At 57.3% G+C, this 17,066-nt stretch overlaps 1 protein-coding gene across 2 annotated transcripts in view; it reads right to left on the reverse strand.

Moving 5' to 3' along the window:
* Positions 1-17,066, reverse strand: part of MYO18B (myosin XVIIIB) — a 250,529-nt gene that overhangs the window by 219,037 nt on the left and 14,426 nt on the right. For both annotated transcript variants that reach the window (XR_011441307.1, XM_070275312.1), the window contains exons 2-8: positions 15,969-16,114; positions 14,071-14,229; positions 8,095-9,333; positions 7,557-7,623; positions 6,619-6,731; positions 5,184-5,360; positions 661-859 (exon numbers count right to left, since the gene is read on the reverse strand). Coding sequence is in view for 1 of the 2 variants with exons in the window: in XM_070275312.1 (XP_070131413.1) it covers positions 661-859; positions 5,184-5,360; positions 6,619-6,731; positions 7,557-7,623; positions 8,095-9,333; positions 14,071-14,229; positions 15,969-16,007 (1,993 nt within the window). In the remaining variant the exon portion in view is untranslated. The remainder of the gene's footprint in view (positions 1-660; positions 860-5,183; positions 5,361-6,618; positions 6,732-7,556; positions 7,624-8,094; positions 9,334-14,070; positions 14,230-15,968; positions 16,115-17,066) is intronic.

Here is a 17,066-nt window from a genome sequence, read left to right on the forward strand (position 1 = left end):
ATTAAGATGTTTGGAATAGGCTCTGGCACAGAAGCCCTCAGCAAGTGTTTACTAGGATTGTTATTAAAATTCTAATTATTATTATTAGTTGGCACTCTTTCTCTAAGGCCCAGGACAAACATCACCTCCCCTGCTCCCCCCCATGCTCCCTCTGCCTCTCCCCTAACCAGCACTTTGTGCAGAGCACTCGAGTTTGGCAGATACGGGCGGTTCAGTTTCCCTTCTGGCTGTCAGCTCCTCCCGAGCACAGGCCCTGCCCTCCTGACTTGACTTGTTGGGTCCTCTGTACAGTTCAGCAGGTTGTGCACTGCACAAGGACACCGTGTCCAAGGGGCACTTCATTTCATCATACTATTGTAGATTTGTATGCTGATTAGGATGATTCCCCAGCACGTGGCCGTCCAGTGTTCGGTTCTAACAATGTCAGTGGAGGATTGCCCCACAGATGGCTGTGAATGTCTTGAAGAAGGAGGACCTCTTTCTAATTCGCACAAAGGTGTCCCATGGACTAGGGGTGGCCCAGTGGCAAGCACAGTCAGCACATATGCTCAGTGACTGCCAGCTGAGTGGACATAGGGAGGGGCAGCCCAGCGCCCACTCCAATCCTCCCTCCCCCCGTCCTTCCCACCCCCAATGCATGGCACCTGGAGACCACCATACCTGAGACCGTGCCATCCACACTGCCTGCCATCCCCACCAGGTGCTCCAGGACCTGCTCGCAGCAGGTGGTCTTCCCGGCGCCGCTCCGGCCCAGGGCCACGATGCTCTGGTCCTTCCGCTCGTTCAGTAGCGCCCAGTACGCCCGCTGGGCCAGGGAGCCAACGTGGGCGGGCAGGCCGTCCCAGCGGCATCTGGGCACCTGTAGGAAGACCCCAGGCATCAGTGTTCCCACCCCCGCCGGTGCCCAGGGAGCACCCCAGATGGCATGCCACCCCAGCCTCGAGCCCAGCTCCATGTCCCTGCTTCCCGTCCTGCCCCCTCCTTGCTGGAGAAGTCTCGCATTTCACCAGGAAGAGCCCAGCCTGGAGTCCAGCCCTGCCCGGGGCTCGCTGTGAGTCCTCGGGCAGCCTTGGCGGCCGCTCTGGGCCCAGATGTCCTCTTCAGCTAACAGGAGACTGGACCCCGGGCTGCATTAGCTCATGGGGCTCATCTCACTTGCTGCTCAAATTATTGGGAAGTACTGCCTGGAATGAGGCAGCTCGATGAAATGGCGCAATCGATTAGTGATGTCTGCCGTGGAAACAAAATGGGGCTGGGGCAGCTGGCGGTACATGTGCTGTGCATTTGCCAGAACCAATTTAGGTAACGGCTGAAATTCCTTCCACTTCATCCAGCCATCCAACCATCCGTCCATCCATTCATTCACTCCTCATCAATAAAAAAAATCCACTGAGCATGTACCATGTAGCAGGCACTGTCCAGGCACCGGGGACACAACACCACACAACGGATAAAAGAAATCCCAGCCAACAACAAGGAGACACCATACTCACCTAATAGGATGGCTAAGAAATGGTTTTAATTTTTTTAACACTCACTACCAAGTTCCAGTGAAGATGGGAGCGACTGGAATTGTCACACGGTGCTGTCGGACGCTGAATGGTACAACATCCAGAAGACAGTTTGACAGTTTCCTTTTTTTTTTTTTTTAAGAAGATTAGCCCTGAGCTAACTGCTGCAAATCCTCCTCTTTTTGCTGAGGAAGACTGGCCCTGAGCTAACATCCGTGCCCATCTTCCTCTACTTTCTATGTGGGATGCCTTCCACAGCATGGCTTGCCAAGTGGTACCATGTCCGCATCCAGGATTCAAACCAACGAACCCTGGGCCACCAAAGCGGAACGTGAGCACTTAACCACTGCGCCCCCGGGCCGGCCCCAACAGTTTCTTATACAGTGAGAAACATACAAGAAACAACTCACTGTTTCTTATACCTTGAGATGCGCCCGTCAGAAAGCCCAGCGGTCCACTCCGGGGTATTTTCCCAAGAGAAACGACCATTTATGTCCACAATAACCCTCCATGTCATTGCGTATAGTGAACATATACTCAAAATCACCAAAAACCAGAAACAGCCCAAATGTCCTTCAGCTCACGACCCATCCTGGTTTTAGCATTGACAGTCCCAGGTCCCAGGAAACCCCTGGGTCCCACGGAAACCAGGACAATTGGTGCCCCTGTGAAGGGAGAAGCAATAAAAGAGAGTAAAATAAAGAGACGAGCGGCTGGAGGTCCAGCCCTGGGGTGAAGCCCCGTGCTGGGCTAAGTGGAAGAAGTCATTTCAGAGGGCACGAGCTGTAGGACTCCATTGAGATGACTTTTCAGAAAAGGCAAAATTATAGGGACAAAAAGTAAATGAGAGGCTGCTGAGGATGGGACATGGGGATGGGGATGGCTCGGCGAGGTCAGGAGGGCCCGCAGGGGGTCTGAGAAGGAGGGCCACGGGCCAGAGGGAACCAGGAGAGCGGCGTCCTGGAGCCCAGGAGGGAGCGATGGCGGAGGAGGGGGGCCGGCTCCACACACGCTGCTGAGGGTCAAGTCAGAGGAGGCCAGAGGCTGGACCGTCTGGCAGTGGGTTGGGCAGCACGGAGCTCCCTGGGGTGACGAGAGTGTGCTAGGCGTGAAGGGAAGAGGGCAAGCGGGGACAGAGGGGTCAGTGGAAGGGCACCAAGGGGGCCGGGCACCGGCCTGGCTGGAGGAGGACACCAGAAGCTGGGATGCTACGTGGGCGACCACTGGGTCCAGGAAGACCCCACCCCGAGTGCCTCCACGGGACCAGGGGCACCAGCCCCAGTGTGGTGGCCCTCCCCCGAGCCTGGACCCCCAGCCTGGGGCCAAGGGGTGCCCCCAATCCACCCTTGGCCTTTCCTGCTCCAAGACGCCCAGTAAAGAGTCCCTATCCTGATGCAAAACACAGGCCTCAGAGGGACCCCAAAGGTGGGACAAGCCCCATGCCGGCTGGACACAGCCTTAGGGCATGAGACGGGCAGAGGGTCCTGGGGTCTGAAGCCGCCTCCCACCCTGGAAACTCTGAAGTCCAGGGGACAGGTTATCCCATCCATCGGCCCCCATCAGAGGAAGAGACAATTCTGCAGCTCCAGGCCCCTGTGTACACACACGGGTGCATGCACACACACATGTACTGGTGCACACGTGCCCTTGCATGCTTGCACGCAGGTGTGCTCACAGGCACACGCACCCGACAGTGGCAGAGGCCCCTGCACACAGAGGGGGCCCATCTACACCCCACACGATCCTGCCCACTTGCACCCCCCTCCAGGCACCCACCCAGCTCCCAGCCGCCAGGTGGGCCCAGACTCCCAGTGAGAGAGGCCCCCAGCCCTGCCCCGGACCCCCCACCCCGGTCGACTTCCAGGTGGCCCCAGTGGCAGCCTCACCGCGGGTCTGTGCTCCCACCTGGTGGCCATTTGAGGAAGCAGATGCGACTCAGCCAAAGAATAGGAGGCAGCTGTGGGTTGGGGTGTGGGAGGCTGGAGGGCCTGAGGGAACGGAACGGGGGCCCTGGGCTAGGGGCTTAGGTGACCCTGAGACTCCAGCTCCTCCTTCCAGGCCGTGCTCCCGCGGCTGTCCTCCTAGGCTCTTTGGCCCCGTTCTGCAATGGATGCCGCGATCGGGGAGAGGCGGGGAGAATCTGGCTTGCCCGGAGGCCTGCACAAAATGTCCCTCCCAGGGGCTCCCAAGGAGCCAGAGGACTCGCTGTGCTTCTTGGAAGGCTCAGAGGCCCTGGGCTGCAGTAACAGGAGCACAGCCGTCACAGCAAGGGAGGGGAAAATGCACGTGCCCAGCTGTCGTCCTCCAGGCCCCTGGCCATGGCCAGCAGGCTGGGGAGGGGCCTGAAGGATGACTTAGGAGGTGGGGCGGGGTATCCGGAGAAGAGAAGTCTTGGGGAGAAGGGTGCAGGGCCGCTGGACTCAGCATCACTGGGGGGCTAGGACCATATTTGTCCCATGGGACTCCAGAAGGCAAGATGTGGCTTTTCACCCACATTGACAGACGAAACACCGAGGCCAGCGAGGCACCGTGATCTTGCAAGGCCCCCGCGGTGCATCAGCGGGTGTCCTGGGGGCTGCATCTTCCCACCGACAATCCTCAGGACGGCACGCAGACAAGACGTCCGATCTGCCTCGGGTCTCCCGCCTCCACCTCTGCCCCTGCCATCTGTCCTCCACCCGGAGCCAAGGTCCTTACAATGTAAGTCAGACCACCTAGCCGCTCTGCCAAGTCTCCAGCAGCTGCCGTCAAGCTCAGAGTAAAAGCCAGATCATTAAGACCACGTCTAAGACAGGGTCCCGCTTCTCCGGGCTCCTCACTGTCGCCTCCTCCACCCTCGTCCGCTCCGCCCACTGTTATCTTATTGTTGGGGGACCGTCTTCCCCACTCGAATGGAAGCTCCCGAGTGCAGCCTTCTGAGCCCGCCTTCTCCCCTGCTCCTCCCCAGCCAGTGGCTGGCTTGTAGGAGAACCCCCAGTCCATGTGTCCATCAACAGCAGTGAATGAATGAAGGGGATCCCGCTCAAATCGCCGAGCTGCGGCTGCAGCCCGTTCCTCAAGGGGGCACAGAGAGATCGGCTTTGCTTTGACCGTCCTCACCAAAGCTGCCTATTTCCACACTTCGCAGGAACAAAGCAAACCAAAGCAGAGCCGAGGCTGCTGTTTCCATGCCAACATCTATGGGCCTCCGGGACCCCCAAGAGCCCAGCCTGGGGTTCAGAGCGCAGAGGAGCTGGTGGCCTAGCCTTGATTCCGCCTCCTCTGCTTGCTGAAGATGAGCGTTTAGCCGCTGGCCCGGCCAGGTCACGTCTGTCAAATGGGGCTAGTGACGGCGCCCGTCTTTTCAGTGGGCGTGAGAATTAATTGAGATACTACGCGAAAGTCCTGAAGCAGCGCCTGGTACCCGGGTGGCACTCATTCACTATTCCTCTTCTTATCGCCGTCTTTAACGCTCCTCTGTTGTTTCTATCAGTTACTATCTTTCCTCTCCAAGGCGGGAGGATCACAGGGTCCTTGACGGCCTGCGATGTGCCCGAATCTCATGTCTGGCAGGATGCTGTTCACAGACAGGCTCGCAGGGCGCTCTGCTCTCCCTGAGATGCAGAGGGACCACCCCGAGCCCACCCCTCCTGCACCTGTCCCCACCACCCTGCCCCCACGGTCCCCGCTCACCTTGCCTGCAGAAGGCGCCGGGGACCCCCGCGGCTGCAGGACGATCAGGTCCGGCCCGGTCCAGGTGTGCAGCAGCCCAGCTTCGTAGCGGTGCCGAAGCGTGTTCAGGACACTCGACTCGTTGACACTGACCAGGGAGGCCAGGTCGTCGGCCTGGTCCAGCTCGGGGGGGTTGGCCTGTGAACCAGCACACAGAGTGTCCTCTGGCCTCCTGGGCCCCCACACCACCCCCCTTGCACTCGCACACAGCCCTGGTGAGGCCGTCCCAGGAGAGGGGTGCCAAAGACCAGGACAGAGAGAGAGGATACCCTACAAATGAAATAGGACATCCCTTCTACTTTGCCCTTGGTACAGCCTGAGAGCCACCCCTCTCTTCACATGGGTCCTTCCTTCCCACACTCCTTGGCCCCTGAGGGGAGATGCGCCTAAGACAGACACAGCGAGATGCAGAGCGCCTTCTGTGTCTCAAACACACAGAAAGAAGGGGGTGTTCCAGAGCAAGGCAGGGCCCACTGCCATTTCTCCCTCTTCGGGGTCTTGTGGGGGCACCCTGCATCTCTCTGTGACACTCAGAGATGGAGGCCAATGGCCAAACAGCCCCGTTTCTCTGCTGGCCCATCAGGCATCGATCCCTTGGAGATGTGCCCAACTCTTCCAGAAGTAAGGGGTTCCTGCAGCTTCCGCTTGGGGCATCCATTCTAAAAGCCTTCCCGCCATTCTTTCCACTTCTAGAAGGTCTCTGTGCCTATTGCTCTGGGGTTTGGGTCAAGCCTGGGCTCCCTTAGGGATCAGCCTTTCTTCTAAGGGCCTGGGGTGGGCACAGGAGGAGCGGAGAGGGATGAAGATGAACGAGGCCCACACGGAGCTCCTGGAGGAAACTCCTTCTCAATTAGTGGGCTGTGAGGGGTGGAAAAGGATCAGGACACCAATTTTTTTTCTGTCCTACTTCAACTTATCCTCAAATAGGTTTATGGTGCACTGTAAAATTTATACAAAACAACTGAAAAAGCAAAACCAAAATAAAGGTTGATACCCAAAACCTAGGCCATTGGAACCTATGCTATGGGTAATGGCAAGCAGCAAATTTGGCTCTGAGTTCCCCAGCAGCCAGGGTGAAAAAGGAAACAGGCTCTGTAACGTGAGTTGCGACGTCCAGAAAATGAAAAGCAATCACTTTCTCGGGTCAAGCAGAAGAACTCCCAGGCCCAAGACCTGGCAAACCTATGTCTTCAGGCACCCTCATAAAGGGGACGCTGTGGGACAGAGTAGTGACCCCCTAACAATATAGTTCCAGCAGGGCAATGAGTGCGATAGTGATCTTCCCTATCACTCCCTCCAGAGCATCAAGCCAAAGAAGTGTCCACAGTCAGGGACCAGGAGACCTCTTGCAGGGGTGAGGAAGGAAGGTGTGGAGCAGCCAGGGGAGGGGGCTCACCCGATGAACATGCTCCTCATCCACCTCGGTGATGCTTTTGTCAGCATCAATGCAAAGGCGCACCCTTCCTGCTGGCAGGTCGGCTGTTCCCTCGTCTGGCTTCAGCACCGTTGCTGGTGGACAGGCCAAAAAAAGAGAGATGAGAAGGGAAGAGGAGGGGAGGGGAGGGGAGGAGAGACAGGCTCTGAGCTGCTGAGCCAGACCAGGGAGCTGGAGAGGGGTCCTGGGACAAGACCCTTCTCTGGAGGGTCCCGCCAGCCCCTCCCCACTCTCAGGGCTGCAGCCTATTCACTTGGAGGGTTCTGAATTGTGACCCCAAATGTTTTGAGGACAGAGAATAGGTCCGCCTCACCCTGGACTTTTATCAGCTGGCACAGTGTCAGGCACAGAGTAGGCACCCAGGTGGCTGGATGCATGGTACCAATCATGTACCTAGACCTGGGATGGCAGATAAAGGTATGCAGGCTGCCCTCTCCCCTCCCAGTGCCCACGACAGGCATCACTAATCAATCACTTTTCCCGGCCGTGTTCTGAGAGGGACTCAGAATCGCTTCTCAGTGGAGTGTGGTCACAACTAATCCACAAGAGGGGGTTCATGAGATGAAATCTATTTGCCCACTTGCACTAGACTCCGAATTCCTGGCGGAAGGCTGTAGGAACCAAACAACATTGCTGCACCAGTGAATTAGTTAACAGTTAATCACCAAAGCTCAAACACCTTTGAAACAGCACCCTGTGGACCACTGCGGAGGGTGAGATGATGCTCAGCTCTTCCCACCCCCAAAACCATGTATCCCCATGCTGTTCTCAGCCGCTCCTTCTCCTCCTTTCTCCCCAAACCATGATCAGGACCTGGCAAATGTGGCTAGCAGCAGTAGGAGGCGCAAGAGGAAAAGACTTAGACCCCCTCCCGCAGATGTGCTAACACCCCTAATTACCGAGGGTGAATCCATCCTTCTGGACCAGCCAGACTTTCTCGGCCTCGTACCATCTGTCTTCTGGAGCCTGAGGACACAGACCACAGAATTAAACCAGGATGACGCTGCCCCCCACCCCCACCCCCATGTGAGGGTGCACCCCTTGCTTGGGAGCTCCTCCCAATGTAGCCTAGGGGAAGTGGGGGGCTCATTCAAATGCAGATGCCGTGACCCCATCCCTGGCCTTTTGAATGACAGGCCCCAAGGCGGGCCCAGAAGGCTGCATCTTGAGCAGTCTCTCATGTGACATTGTGAGCAAGCTCGGCCAGGAGGGGACACCTCGCATTCTTGGGGACTCCTTCACTCTATGAGGAATCTCACCCCCGGGACAGGTGGCAGTGGGGGCCTCGAGATCCCTGCTTGTTCCCTCCTCTGGGCTGGCCAGCCCTCTCCAATTCCCTGTCCCTACCTTGTCCACCCTCAGGGGCAGGTCCTTCCCATCCCTCCTTCTCTGCAGGGTCCCGCTGCCCCTCCCCTCTCCCGGGCAGCAGCTGCTCACCTGGTCCTGGTCAGAGGCTCCACTCTGGCCTCCATTGCCCCCCTCCTGCAGGGCCGGCCCCTCTTGGTTCTCCTTGTGTGTCTGAGTCCTCTCTGCCTGGCTCTCCAGAGCGGGGGGTCTGGGTCCTGCCAGCAGCGTCTCCAAAGCTTTGGCCCCAACGTCCACTCTGGCACAGGGTTCCTCTGCCTTCTGCCCTTTCCTGTCTGGCCGGCCCGCGTTCCTAGCTGCCGCTGGGGTCTCCCCCCGTGCGTCCGCCTCCTTGGGGGCTTCCCAGCCCTTCTCAGTCTTGCTCCCAGCCCTCTCTGCCTCCCCGGCCTCACCCTGAGGCTGCCCCACCTTCCCCATCTCACCCAGGGGCTCCCCTGCCTTCTCGGTCAGTCTGGGAGCTTCCCCCACCTTGCCAACCTTCCCCTGTGCGTTGCCCGTCTCCGTCTTGATCTGAGGTCCATCTGTCTTCTCTGCCTTACTTAGGAGGTCACCCTCTCTGTCCTTCTTACTCTGGGGACCGTACCACTTACTCCTTCTGCCCAGGGAACCTCCCCACCTTCTCATCTGGATTTGGGCCCCAGCCCACCTCCCCTCCCCGCCGGCATCCTTGGAGAGTTTTCCCTTTGCCATCTCGGTTGGGGGGTCCCCTGCCCCCTTCTCCGCCGTCCGTGGTTGCCCCCCTTCACCTGGCCCCTCGTTGCCCTCACCCCCTTTCGGCCCTTTGGTCTGGGGGGCCCCGCCCCCTTTCTCCCCTGTGCCTTGTGCCTTCTGGCCTGGGTCCCCAAGACCCCCAGTCTGAGTCTTCTCAGCTTTCGGGGCTGCATCCTCAGTGCTGGCCTGGGGGCCACGAGGAGGCCCTGGGGTCTCCCCTTTCTTCTCCCCTCCAGGGTCTGTGGCTGGCGGTGGGGACTTGCAGGTGGGGCCATCACGGGGCTGGGCCCTCTGCTCCGGCTTGGCGGCGTCCAGGTCCAGCTTGGCCACCATGAGCAACACGTCGCCTCTTCTTATTCCTCTCCTGAAGGGCACAGGTTTTTTGGCCGGTGTCCCGCCGGGGCCCGACTCCTGGGGTTTCTCGCCGTTGATGCTGGTCATCAGCATGGGGTCCGCGGGGCCGGCCCCCTCGCGCTCCTTGCCCAGAATGCTTGAGTCCTGGGCAGAGCTCGGCTGGCTGTCCTGGGGAATCTGTTGGCTTCCAGATTTGGCGCCACTGTTGGATTTGCTGTTGGGTTGGCTGGTGGAAATGTCTGGGGTCTAGGAGAGAGACCACCATCGTACTCAGTTGCCTGCAGATCTGACAGCTTTGTCATTCACTCATTCACTCACTCACTTGTTCACCCAGCCACTGATCCATCCAAAGACCCTCGAGCACCTATGGGATCTGACAGGCACTGTGCCAGGCAATCAGTCGAACCCCAACCCCCTGGGCCTTGGCCTGGCACCTCAAGGCCAAGTGACAGAGTGGAAGGAGAGTGGACTTTGGAGCCCAACAGGCCCAAATTCAACTCCAAACTCTGCCATTCATTGGCTGTGTGGCCTTAGGTAAGTTACTTCCGCTCTCTGTTTGAGCCAGTTTCCTGATCCGGAAATGAGGATCATAATGGCCTGCCATGCAGGGCGGGTGTGAGGATTCAGGATAACACACAGAAACTGTGCCCAGCACACAGTCAGTCCTCAGTAACAGTAGCTGCTGCTGTCATTGTTATTGTTGCCATTGTGGCTGTTATTATTTTTATTATTATTATTTATGCTTTCATTTTTCCTGCTCGGCTAGAAAGGGATCATCAGGGAGAGGCCCTGGGGCCTGTCATCAGAGGACCTGTTCTAGACACCTTCCAGCTGGGGGACATGGACCACCTGTCCTCTCTGACTTCAGTTTTCCAACCGTGCCGCTCGACCATCTGGATTTTTTGTAAGACGTGACGTGAAAAGCACTTTGGAAATTGCTGAGCATGGAACAAACTGAACCGCTGCCACTTCTGGCATCCAGGCACCCATACCCATGCCCCCGTACCAGGCAAGGGCCCTGGCTCCCGCCCCGAGCCCCTCCACTCCTGCCTGACCCAGACATCGGGGCTACGTCCGGCCCCCGGTCTCCACCGCCCGCTCCTCTCCCAGGCCCTTTTACCACCTTGTGATGTCAGCCCCGTCCAGCCCTCCATCCTCCAGTCAGGCTGTGGCCTGCCTTGTTCTCAGGGCCAGCCTTCCCTCTGCCTCTGCGGAAAGCGACCCGGTGGGCGGTTCTGCTCCGCCCTGACCTCACCACCTGCCCTCGTCTGGGTTCTGCCATCTTGGACCACACTAAGGCCAGCGTCCCCCACCCCCAGGCCTGGGAATCTGCACTTCACATCGTCCTCTTGCATCTAAACCGGCCCCAGGATCATCTCGATTCCACTCTGCAAAGCCTCATGTCTGTCTCCTTTCTCAAATCCAGGTCCACTCTCGCTCACCCGGGCCACGGTCACACGCTCTGCGCTGGCGTCCCTTCCACTCGCTGCCCATCACTTTAAACCTGATCAAAAGACTTGGGCCACTGCCCACAGGCTACGGGAAAACTGTTCAACACCACCAGCTGCCACTCAAAGTGCTCAGCGAGGAGCCCCCCACCCACCTTGGTCTCACTGTCCCCATTTATCTCGATGCCTCAGCCACATGGGGCATCTCCCACCACGTCTGACGCCTCCCTGCTTCCATGCTCCCATTCATGCTGAGCTTGCTGCCTGGAGAGCCCTGCCCGCTTCCCGCATCCGTGCTCGTCTCAGCTTTCTATACCCAGCTCAAATGTCGCCTCCTTGCAAAGCTTCGCCTAAGGACCTCGATCCGAAATTGTCCCCTATGCCCCCGACACCCTGGGGCACTGGGCCGGCACGCCGTCTGCAGCAATGGCCACGTTCTGCTTCTGGCCTTGATTTGGGTCCCTCTTCTGTTTTAGGTGGTGGAGGCCTCAAGAGCACAGCCCTTGTCTTCATCTTCGTGACAATGACGATGATGATAATAACAGCCATAATTTATAGGTCGTTTGCAATGGGCCCTTCATCACCATCGGGCCACATCCTGCTTCACCCATGTGAGAACCCACCGCGGTGGGGTTGGAACTTCCCCCAGTCCGACATATAAGGAAGCCAACACAAAAACAGTATGGCCCGAGACACAAAGCCAGAAGGTGACGTCACGCAGGCCTCTCTGAGCCAAAAGCCAGTGCCCTGAACTGCTCACATTAATGTCCTTCTTGTCTCCCTGGGGCTCACTGGAGTCTCCCGGGACCTTTAAAGGATACTCGTGCATGGGCCCCACTCCCGGAGTCTGGTGTGATTGGTCTGGGTGGTGACTCCTCTGTGATTCCGACATGCAAACAGGACCGAGAACCCCCGCCCTGGGGCCCCGAGCCTGGTGGCAAAGTCTGACCTCCGGGGGCCAGAGAGGACACAGCCCCGGAACGGAGATCGGCCACGCCTGGCACATCTCACCCCTGTGTACACCATTTTGAAAGTGAGTCAGCGCCTTATTTTTAACCAACCACCACGGAGGAGACGGTAACGTGGGGATGGGCCAGACAGGACAACAATTCCAGCCTCCTCCCCCGACCCCGTGAACTCTCCTCCTTTGTGTTTCTAGTCCCCAAAGCCCTGTGTCCCCCGTGCGGCCTTCTTAGGGTACCGGAGGAGCCGAGCGGAAACTCACAGCACATCCATTTCACAGACGAGCAAACTGAGGCCAAGAGCAGGGAAAGGATTTGGCCTGAACCACACAGAGTGAGGGGGCCAGAGCTGGAACCGAGTTCTCCCGACATTCGATATGGGTCCCTTTCTACCTCAGTGCTATTCCAGCCTCTCCCTGTCCCTCACCAGCTGGGTGGCCTTGTGAAAACCAAGTCACGTCCCTGGGCCTTGTTTTCTGTTCCTACAAAATGGGGATGGATCCTGATGGCTCCCGGCGAGGATTATATGAGGGTCAAATGACGCGGCTGCACTGGGATGAGGAGAGAGTGTCTGGAGTTATTGACTGATGGGGACAAGAAAATTCAACTGGCAGGAGCCAGCCAGGGCTTGCCGCCTCACAGGAACATGTCCCCAGGCTGCCCTGCTCCGGGCCCAGGAACGTCTTGGCCCGTGGTCCAGACACCTGTCGTGGTCTGGGGCCCGTCCATCCCGCATCTTGGCTCTGAGTCTCTGTCCAGGCCCAGCGATGACAGCCTGTCCCTGTCCTCTGCTCGGCTCTGCTTCTTAACTTACGGACAGCAACGCCAGCACGGCCTGCAGCCTCAGGGAGCCCTCTCCTCCCCAGGCCCCTGGGGCCACCACGCTGGCCGCCTCACTCCCCAGACCTGCCCCTTCCGCAGGCAGCTGGCGAGAGCAGAGAATGCCCAGACTCTCGCCCTGGCTCTGCCTCTGGCTGGCCTCCGGAGCTGGGGCAAGTTGCTTGACCTCTCAGAGCCTCGGTCTCCCCCTCTGAGAAGTGGGTGTAATTCCATCTCCCCCACTACCGCACAAATACACCCATGAGAGCACAGAGAGCATCGTCTAGTGACAAACGGCACACAGCAATATTTCATCATGACCTAACACCAGCCTACAGGGGGCGACTTTGGCCCCTGCCTACATCTGGGTCAGGCAGGGGTGGGGACAGCGCCTGTCCTTCCTGTCTTCTTCCCCCACAAAGACTTGGCAGGGGCTCCAGCAGCTGCTGCTATTCAGCTGCCGGAGGACTTCTCTGATGCAGCCAAGTCGTAATTGGACAGATGCAGGCACATGGAGGGCCGGCCGGGCAAACAGCTGAAGCGGAGGGGGAGGTGGAGTGAGGGTGGCCCCTGGGCTCATGACAACTCTAGATCCCACAGCCACCAGATGTCTCAGCCCAATCATTGCGGCATTTGCCCCACCTCAAGGGGGTGCTGGAGAGACACAAGGAGATGCCCGTTCTGCCTAACACAGAGGCACTATTTCCAGAGATGCACTATTTGAGCTGGGTTTTGAAGGCTGCATAAGAGTTTAACAGATGAGGATGAAAAAAGGACATCCCTCAGGGTGCACTGCACCCTAAGCCTGCCTCCCTGGTGTCCAGCCTCGTCATCCTGTCCGGGCTCCCTGGCTGAGGAGCTGGGGAAAAGGAGGGGTTGGCCACCATCAGGGACAAATTTGCAAGTTCTTAAAGACAGGGGCTGCATCTTGACCAACTATTGCTTGATTCCAGCTGTCCTGTTCAGAATAATTGAGGGGTTTTAGTGGACATCAACCAATCAGAAGGGACGCGAGCTGGAGCAGGTACGGAGGTCCCTACCTGCGCTAAGCAATAACCCTTTAATTACTGGCTTGTGGCCATTTTGGGGGTTTTGGGGGAGGGACCTCGGTGAGCACGGCCACTGGAGGGCACTTGGGGGGGCTGGGGCCTCAGCCGTTTACCTCCTGAAATGGAAGGGTTCCGATAGTTTAATAACCAATGCAGCCATAACCACTGAGGACCAACTGAGTATCTTTTCTGCTTAAAGCGAGCCAATGACACATCCTTAGCTACTCTCTGGGTTTCCCTTTCTGCAGAAGTAGGGGTAGGATGATCCCACCATCATACATCAACTGATATCATTCATTCAACACACACTTGTTGAGCCCTCGCTATGAACTAAGTACTACAAGATCTGCTTAAGATGCAGAGTTGAACGAGAGAGAGAGAGTTGTTGCTCTGAAGGGACTCCTAGTCAAACAAGTCATATGATCAAGTAATTACCATGCTGACTGCAATTAATGCAGGCACAGAGGGGTCAGTGGGAATCAGAGGAAGGAAGGCAATGGAACAGCTTTCCAGAGAGGTACGATTTGATTTGAGCTGGGTTTTGAAGGATGCATAGGAGTTCAATAGATCAAGCTGAAGAAAAGACATTCCACAAAGTGGGACAGCAGGAGCAAAGGTGGGATAGAGAAGGACTGAGCGGAGGCTCACAGGACAGGACGGTGGGTATTGACAGGCACCGGGTCCCCTTCCTGTGGGGTCACTTACCTCTCGTTCCGGAGAGGCGAGCTCTGCCTCCTTCCTCCGTCTCGCTTCTTTGGACTCTTTCTCAGTCTCTCGGACCAGTTGCCTAATGAAGCCCCCTGGGATGACAGAGAAAAGGGGAGGGGGCGAGGACGGTGGAGGGCTCTTGTCCTCTTCCCGGATCTGTTTTGCAGAAATAAGGAAGGAGAAAGCTCAGTGAGTGAACCAGTGGGGGCAAGTTGCCCTTGAAAAAGTTTGCGATGGAGCCTGGGAGGGGACCGAGGAGGACATCCATGACCAAGCCCAGGTAGGAGGCCACGGCAAGGCAGACGAGGCCTGGCGAGGCTCTGGGGGGGACCCAAGATGGTCCGTGAAAGCTGCAGAGGTTACTCCAGTCAATAAGATTTCTGCCTGGACCGAGTTTCCTCTTAAGGTATATTTGGACCATGAGGCTGCTGGTCCCTTCCTCGCGTGGGACAGACGCATCCCCAGGAGGACTTGGTCCCAAAACAGATTTTCCAGTTTCCAGGCGAGAATGGGCCACAGGGATCCACTGGGTCATCATTCTCCTGCCCCATCTCAGCTTGCAATTAATATAATAGATTGATCCATTAGTTAATCGCTCACTGTGCGCCAGGAACATGGTAAAGGAGGGAGGGGCAAGAGCCACGGTTTATACAAGGATCCAACCCTCTAGCTACAGCCCACTGCACTGACCCCATGCTGGGGCTTCCCGATGGTCCTAAAACCAGGACCTGGGCAGCCAGAGGGGCTCCCCAACACTGGGACATACAGCCGGCAGGCTGGACACGGGCATTTTACCCCAAAAACGTGGTCCAGGCCAGAGCTGGGCTAGACGTGGGTTGCAACTCAGACTCCATCGTGGGCCACAGAGACCTCGGGGGCTGAGACCTGGACTGGCTGTGGCCCACTTGGGTGTGTCTTTAACCAGCGTCACTGGGACTGCTCATGACTTCAAAAAAAAAAATCTCCAGCACTTTCTATGGCAGAGCTACACACTGGTTTAAAATAGGCTCCTTATCAAGGTCCTCCGCGAGTGGCTGGCAAAGACTTCATCTTTGATAACCGGGGAATCCAGAGGAGATAGGAAAGCCGGGAGACAGAGCAGAGGCGGGGAGAGGCAGGGGACACGCGAGGCTGGGCTCACGTCTACACCATGCGTCCCCTTCTCCACGTGGACTGGAAGCCACGGGTCATAAGAGACAGGGAGACTGAGGGCTCGCTCAGCGGGGTCAACCTCTGCTCCTTCCAGCGTCATTCTCAATGCTACCCCCACGTCTGTCCGGGAGTGGCAGAGGCAGTCAGGAGGGAGAGAAGCTTCGTGCTCCCCCCCAGCCCTTCAGCCTCCATCTCTTCAAATCCCGAGGGTGGGATGAGGGGCGGAGAAAACACATCAAAGAAAGAGGTAGCCCTTCATGGTATCTTGCGAGGAGTACAAAAAGGAAAAGAGGGTTAACTCGGGAGAAGAGTCCGTTTCCTGTTCTCCATGGTGACAGAAGGCAGGGACCACGGACACCCCTCGCCGTCGCAGAAGCCTGGCAGCCAACAGCTCTGCCTCTGCTCCCACCCCTGTGCCCCCCGACCCCTCTTCCCACAAGAACCCCGGTGCTCATCAGAGCTGCCACAAGGATGGAGACGGGACTGCTGGTCAATCCTCGCTCCCCCGCCGCCCACTGAGGGGCAGGGAAAGACCAGGCTGTCATGGGAGGGGTCCCAGGCACGGTCACCCGTGCCCAGCTGGGCTGGAGAGGCCGAGGCTAACCGAGCTGGCTGGGAGAGGATGGAAGAGGGGACCGGACATGCCCCGGGGGAGGCACTGCCGGAGGTGGGAGGGGCAGCCTGGGCCACCTGCACTGTGGCTTGTCCCCCGAGGGTGGAGCCGCCCCCTGAGCGCCACTTTCCTTCTGCTCCCACAGGGCGAGGCGCGATGAGATGGCCATGCTGAGGCAGGGCAGGGCCTGAGAGGCGACGAGACGGAGCTCTCTGCCGGACGGCACGGAACAAGGCTCTACGGGAACACGCAGCACATGAGATGGATGGACACAGCCTGCCGCAGGAGACGCGCGGGGGAGAGAAGAGAGAGACAGGTTAGCTCGGGGCATTGCCCGCTCCCCTCCAACGCCATCACCCAAGACCACACTGTCGGCCCCGCGCACCGCCGTTTACACCCGGGAGGAGGACGGTCAGCATGGAGGCCGCCGCCCATGGAGGGGACAGCGCCCTGAAACCCTTCCCCCTTGACCCCACACTTCGACTTTTTATTGAGAGAGAACACACAAGCAGATAAGTATATAATCAGTGGCTCTCCCATAAAGAACGTAACTATACTACCGGCACCTCAATCAAATTAAAAATATTATTGTAAATTTTTCAAATAAAAAATGTGATTTTATTCTTCAATATATTAAGTTAAATTTAAAATCATATTAATTAAAATAAAAATAATTTCAATTACATTAAAATAATTTAGGGGCCGGCTCCATGGCCGAGTGGTTAAGTTCGCGTGCTCCGCTGCAGCGGCCCAGGGTTCAGATCCTGGGAGCGGACATGGCACCGCTTGTCAGGCCACGTTGAGGCTGCGTCACACATCCCACAACTAGAAGGACCTGCAGCTAAGATATACAACTATGTATGGGGGGGTTTGGGGAGATAAAGCAGAAAAAAAAAAAAAGATTGGCAACAGTTGTTAGCCCAGGTGCCAATCTTTAAAAAAAGAAATAAATAAAATAATTTAATTAAAATTATTAAAAATTAAGTTGTTTAAATAAAAATATCTTATTTATAAGAAGCTCAAGAATGACAGCTCTAACGGATGGTGACGGAGGCCGGAGGGGCTGTTAGCTCTGGGGGAGGCGGGAGGGGGCACGAGGAACGCCCTGGGATGATGGAAATGTCCTGTATCTTGACGTGGGTGATGGCTGTGCCAGTATATCATCATAAAACTTCATCCGGCTCTTCAGTTAAGGTTGAAAAGTTTACTGTATTAAATCATATCTCAA

The sequence above is a fragment of the Equus caballus genome, chromosome 8 (genome assembly GCF_041296265.1).
Source record: "Equus caballus isolate H_3958 breed thoroughbred chromosome 8, TB-T2T, whole genome shotgun sequence".
In the NCBI taxonomy this organism is placed as follows: Eukaryota; Metazoa; Chordata; class Mammalia; order Perissodactyla; family Equidae; genus Equus; species Equus caballus.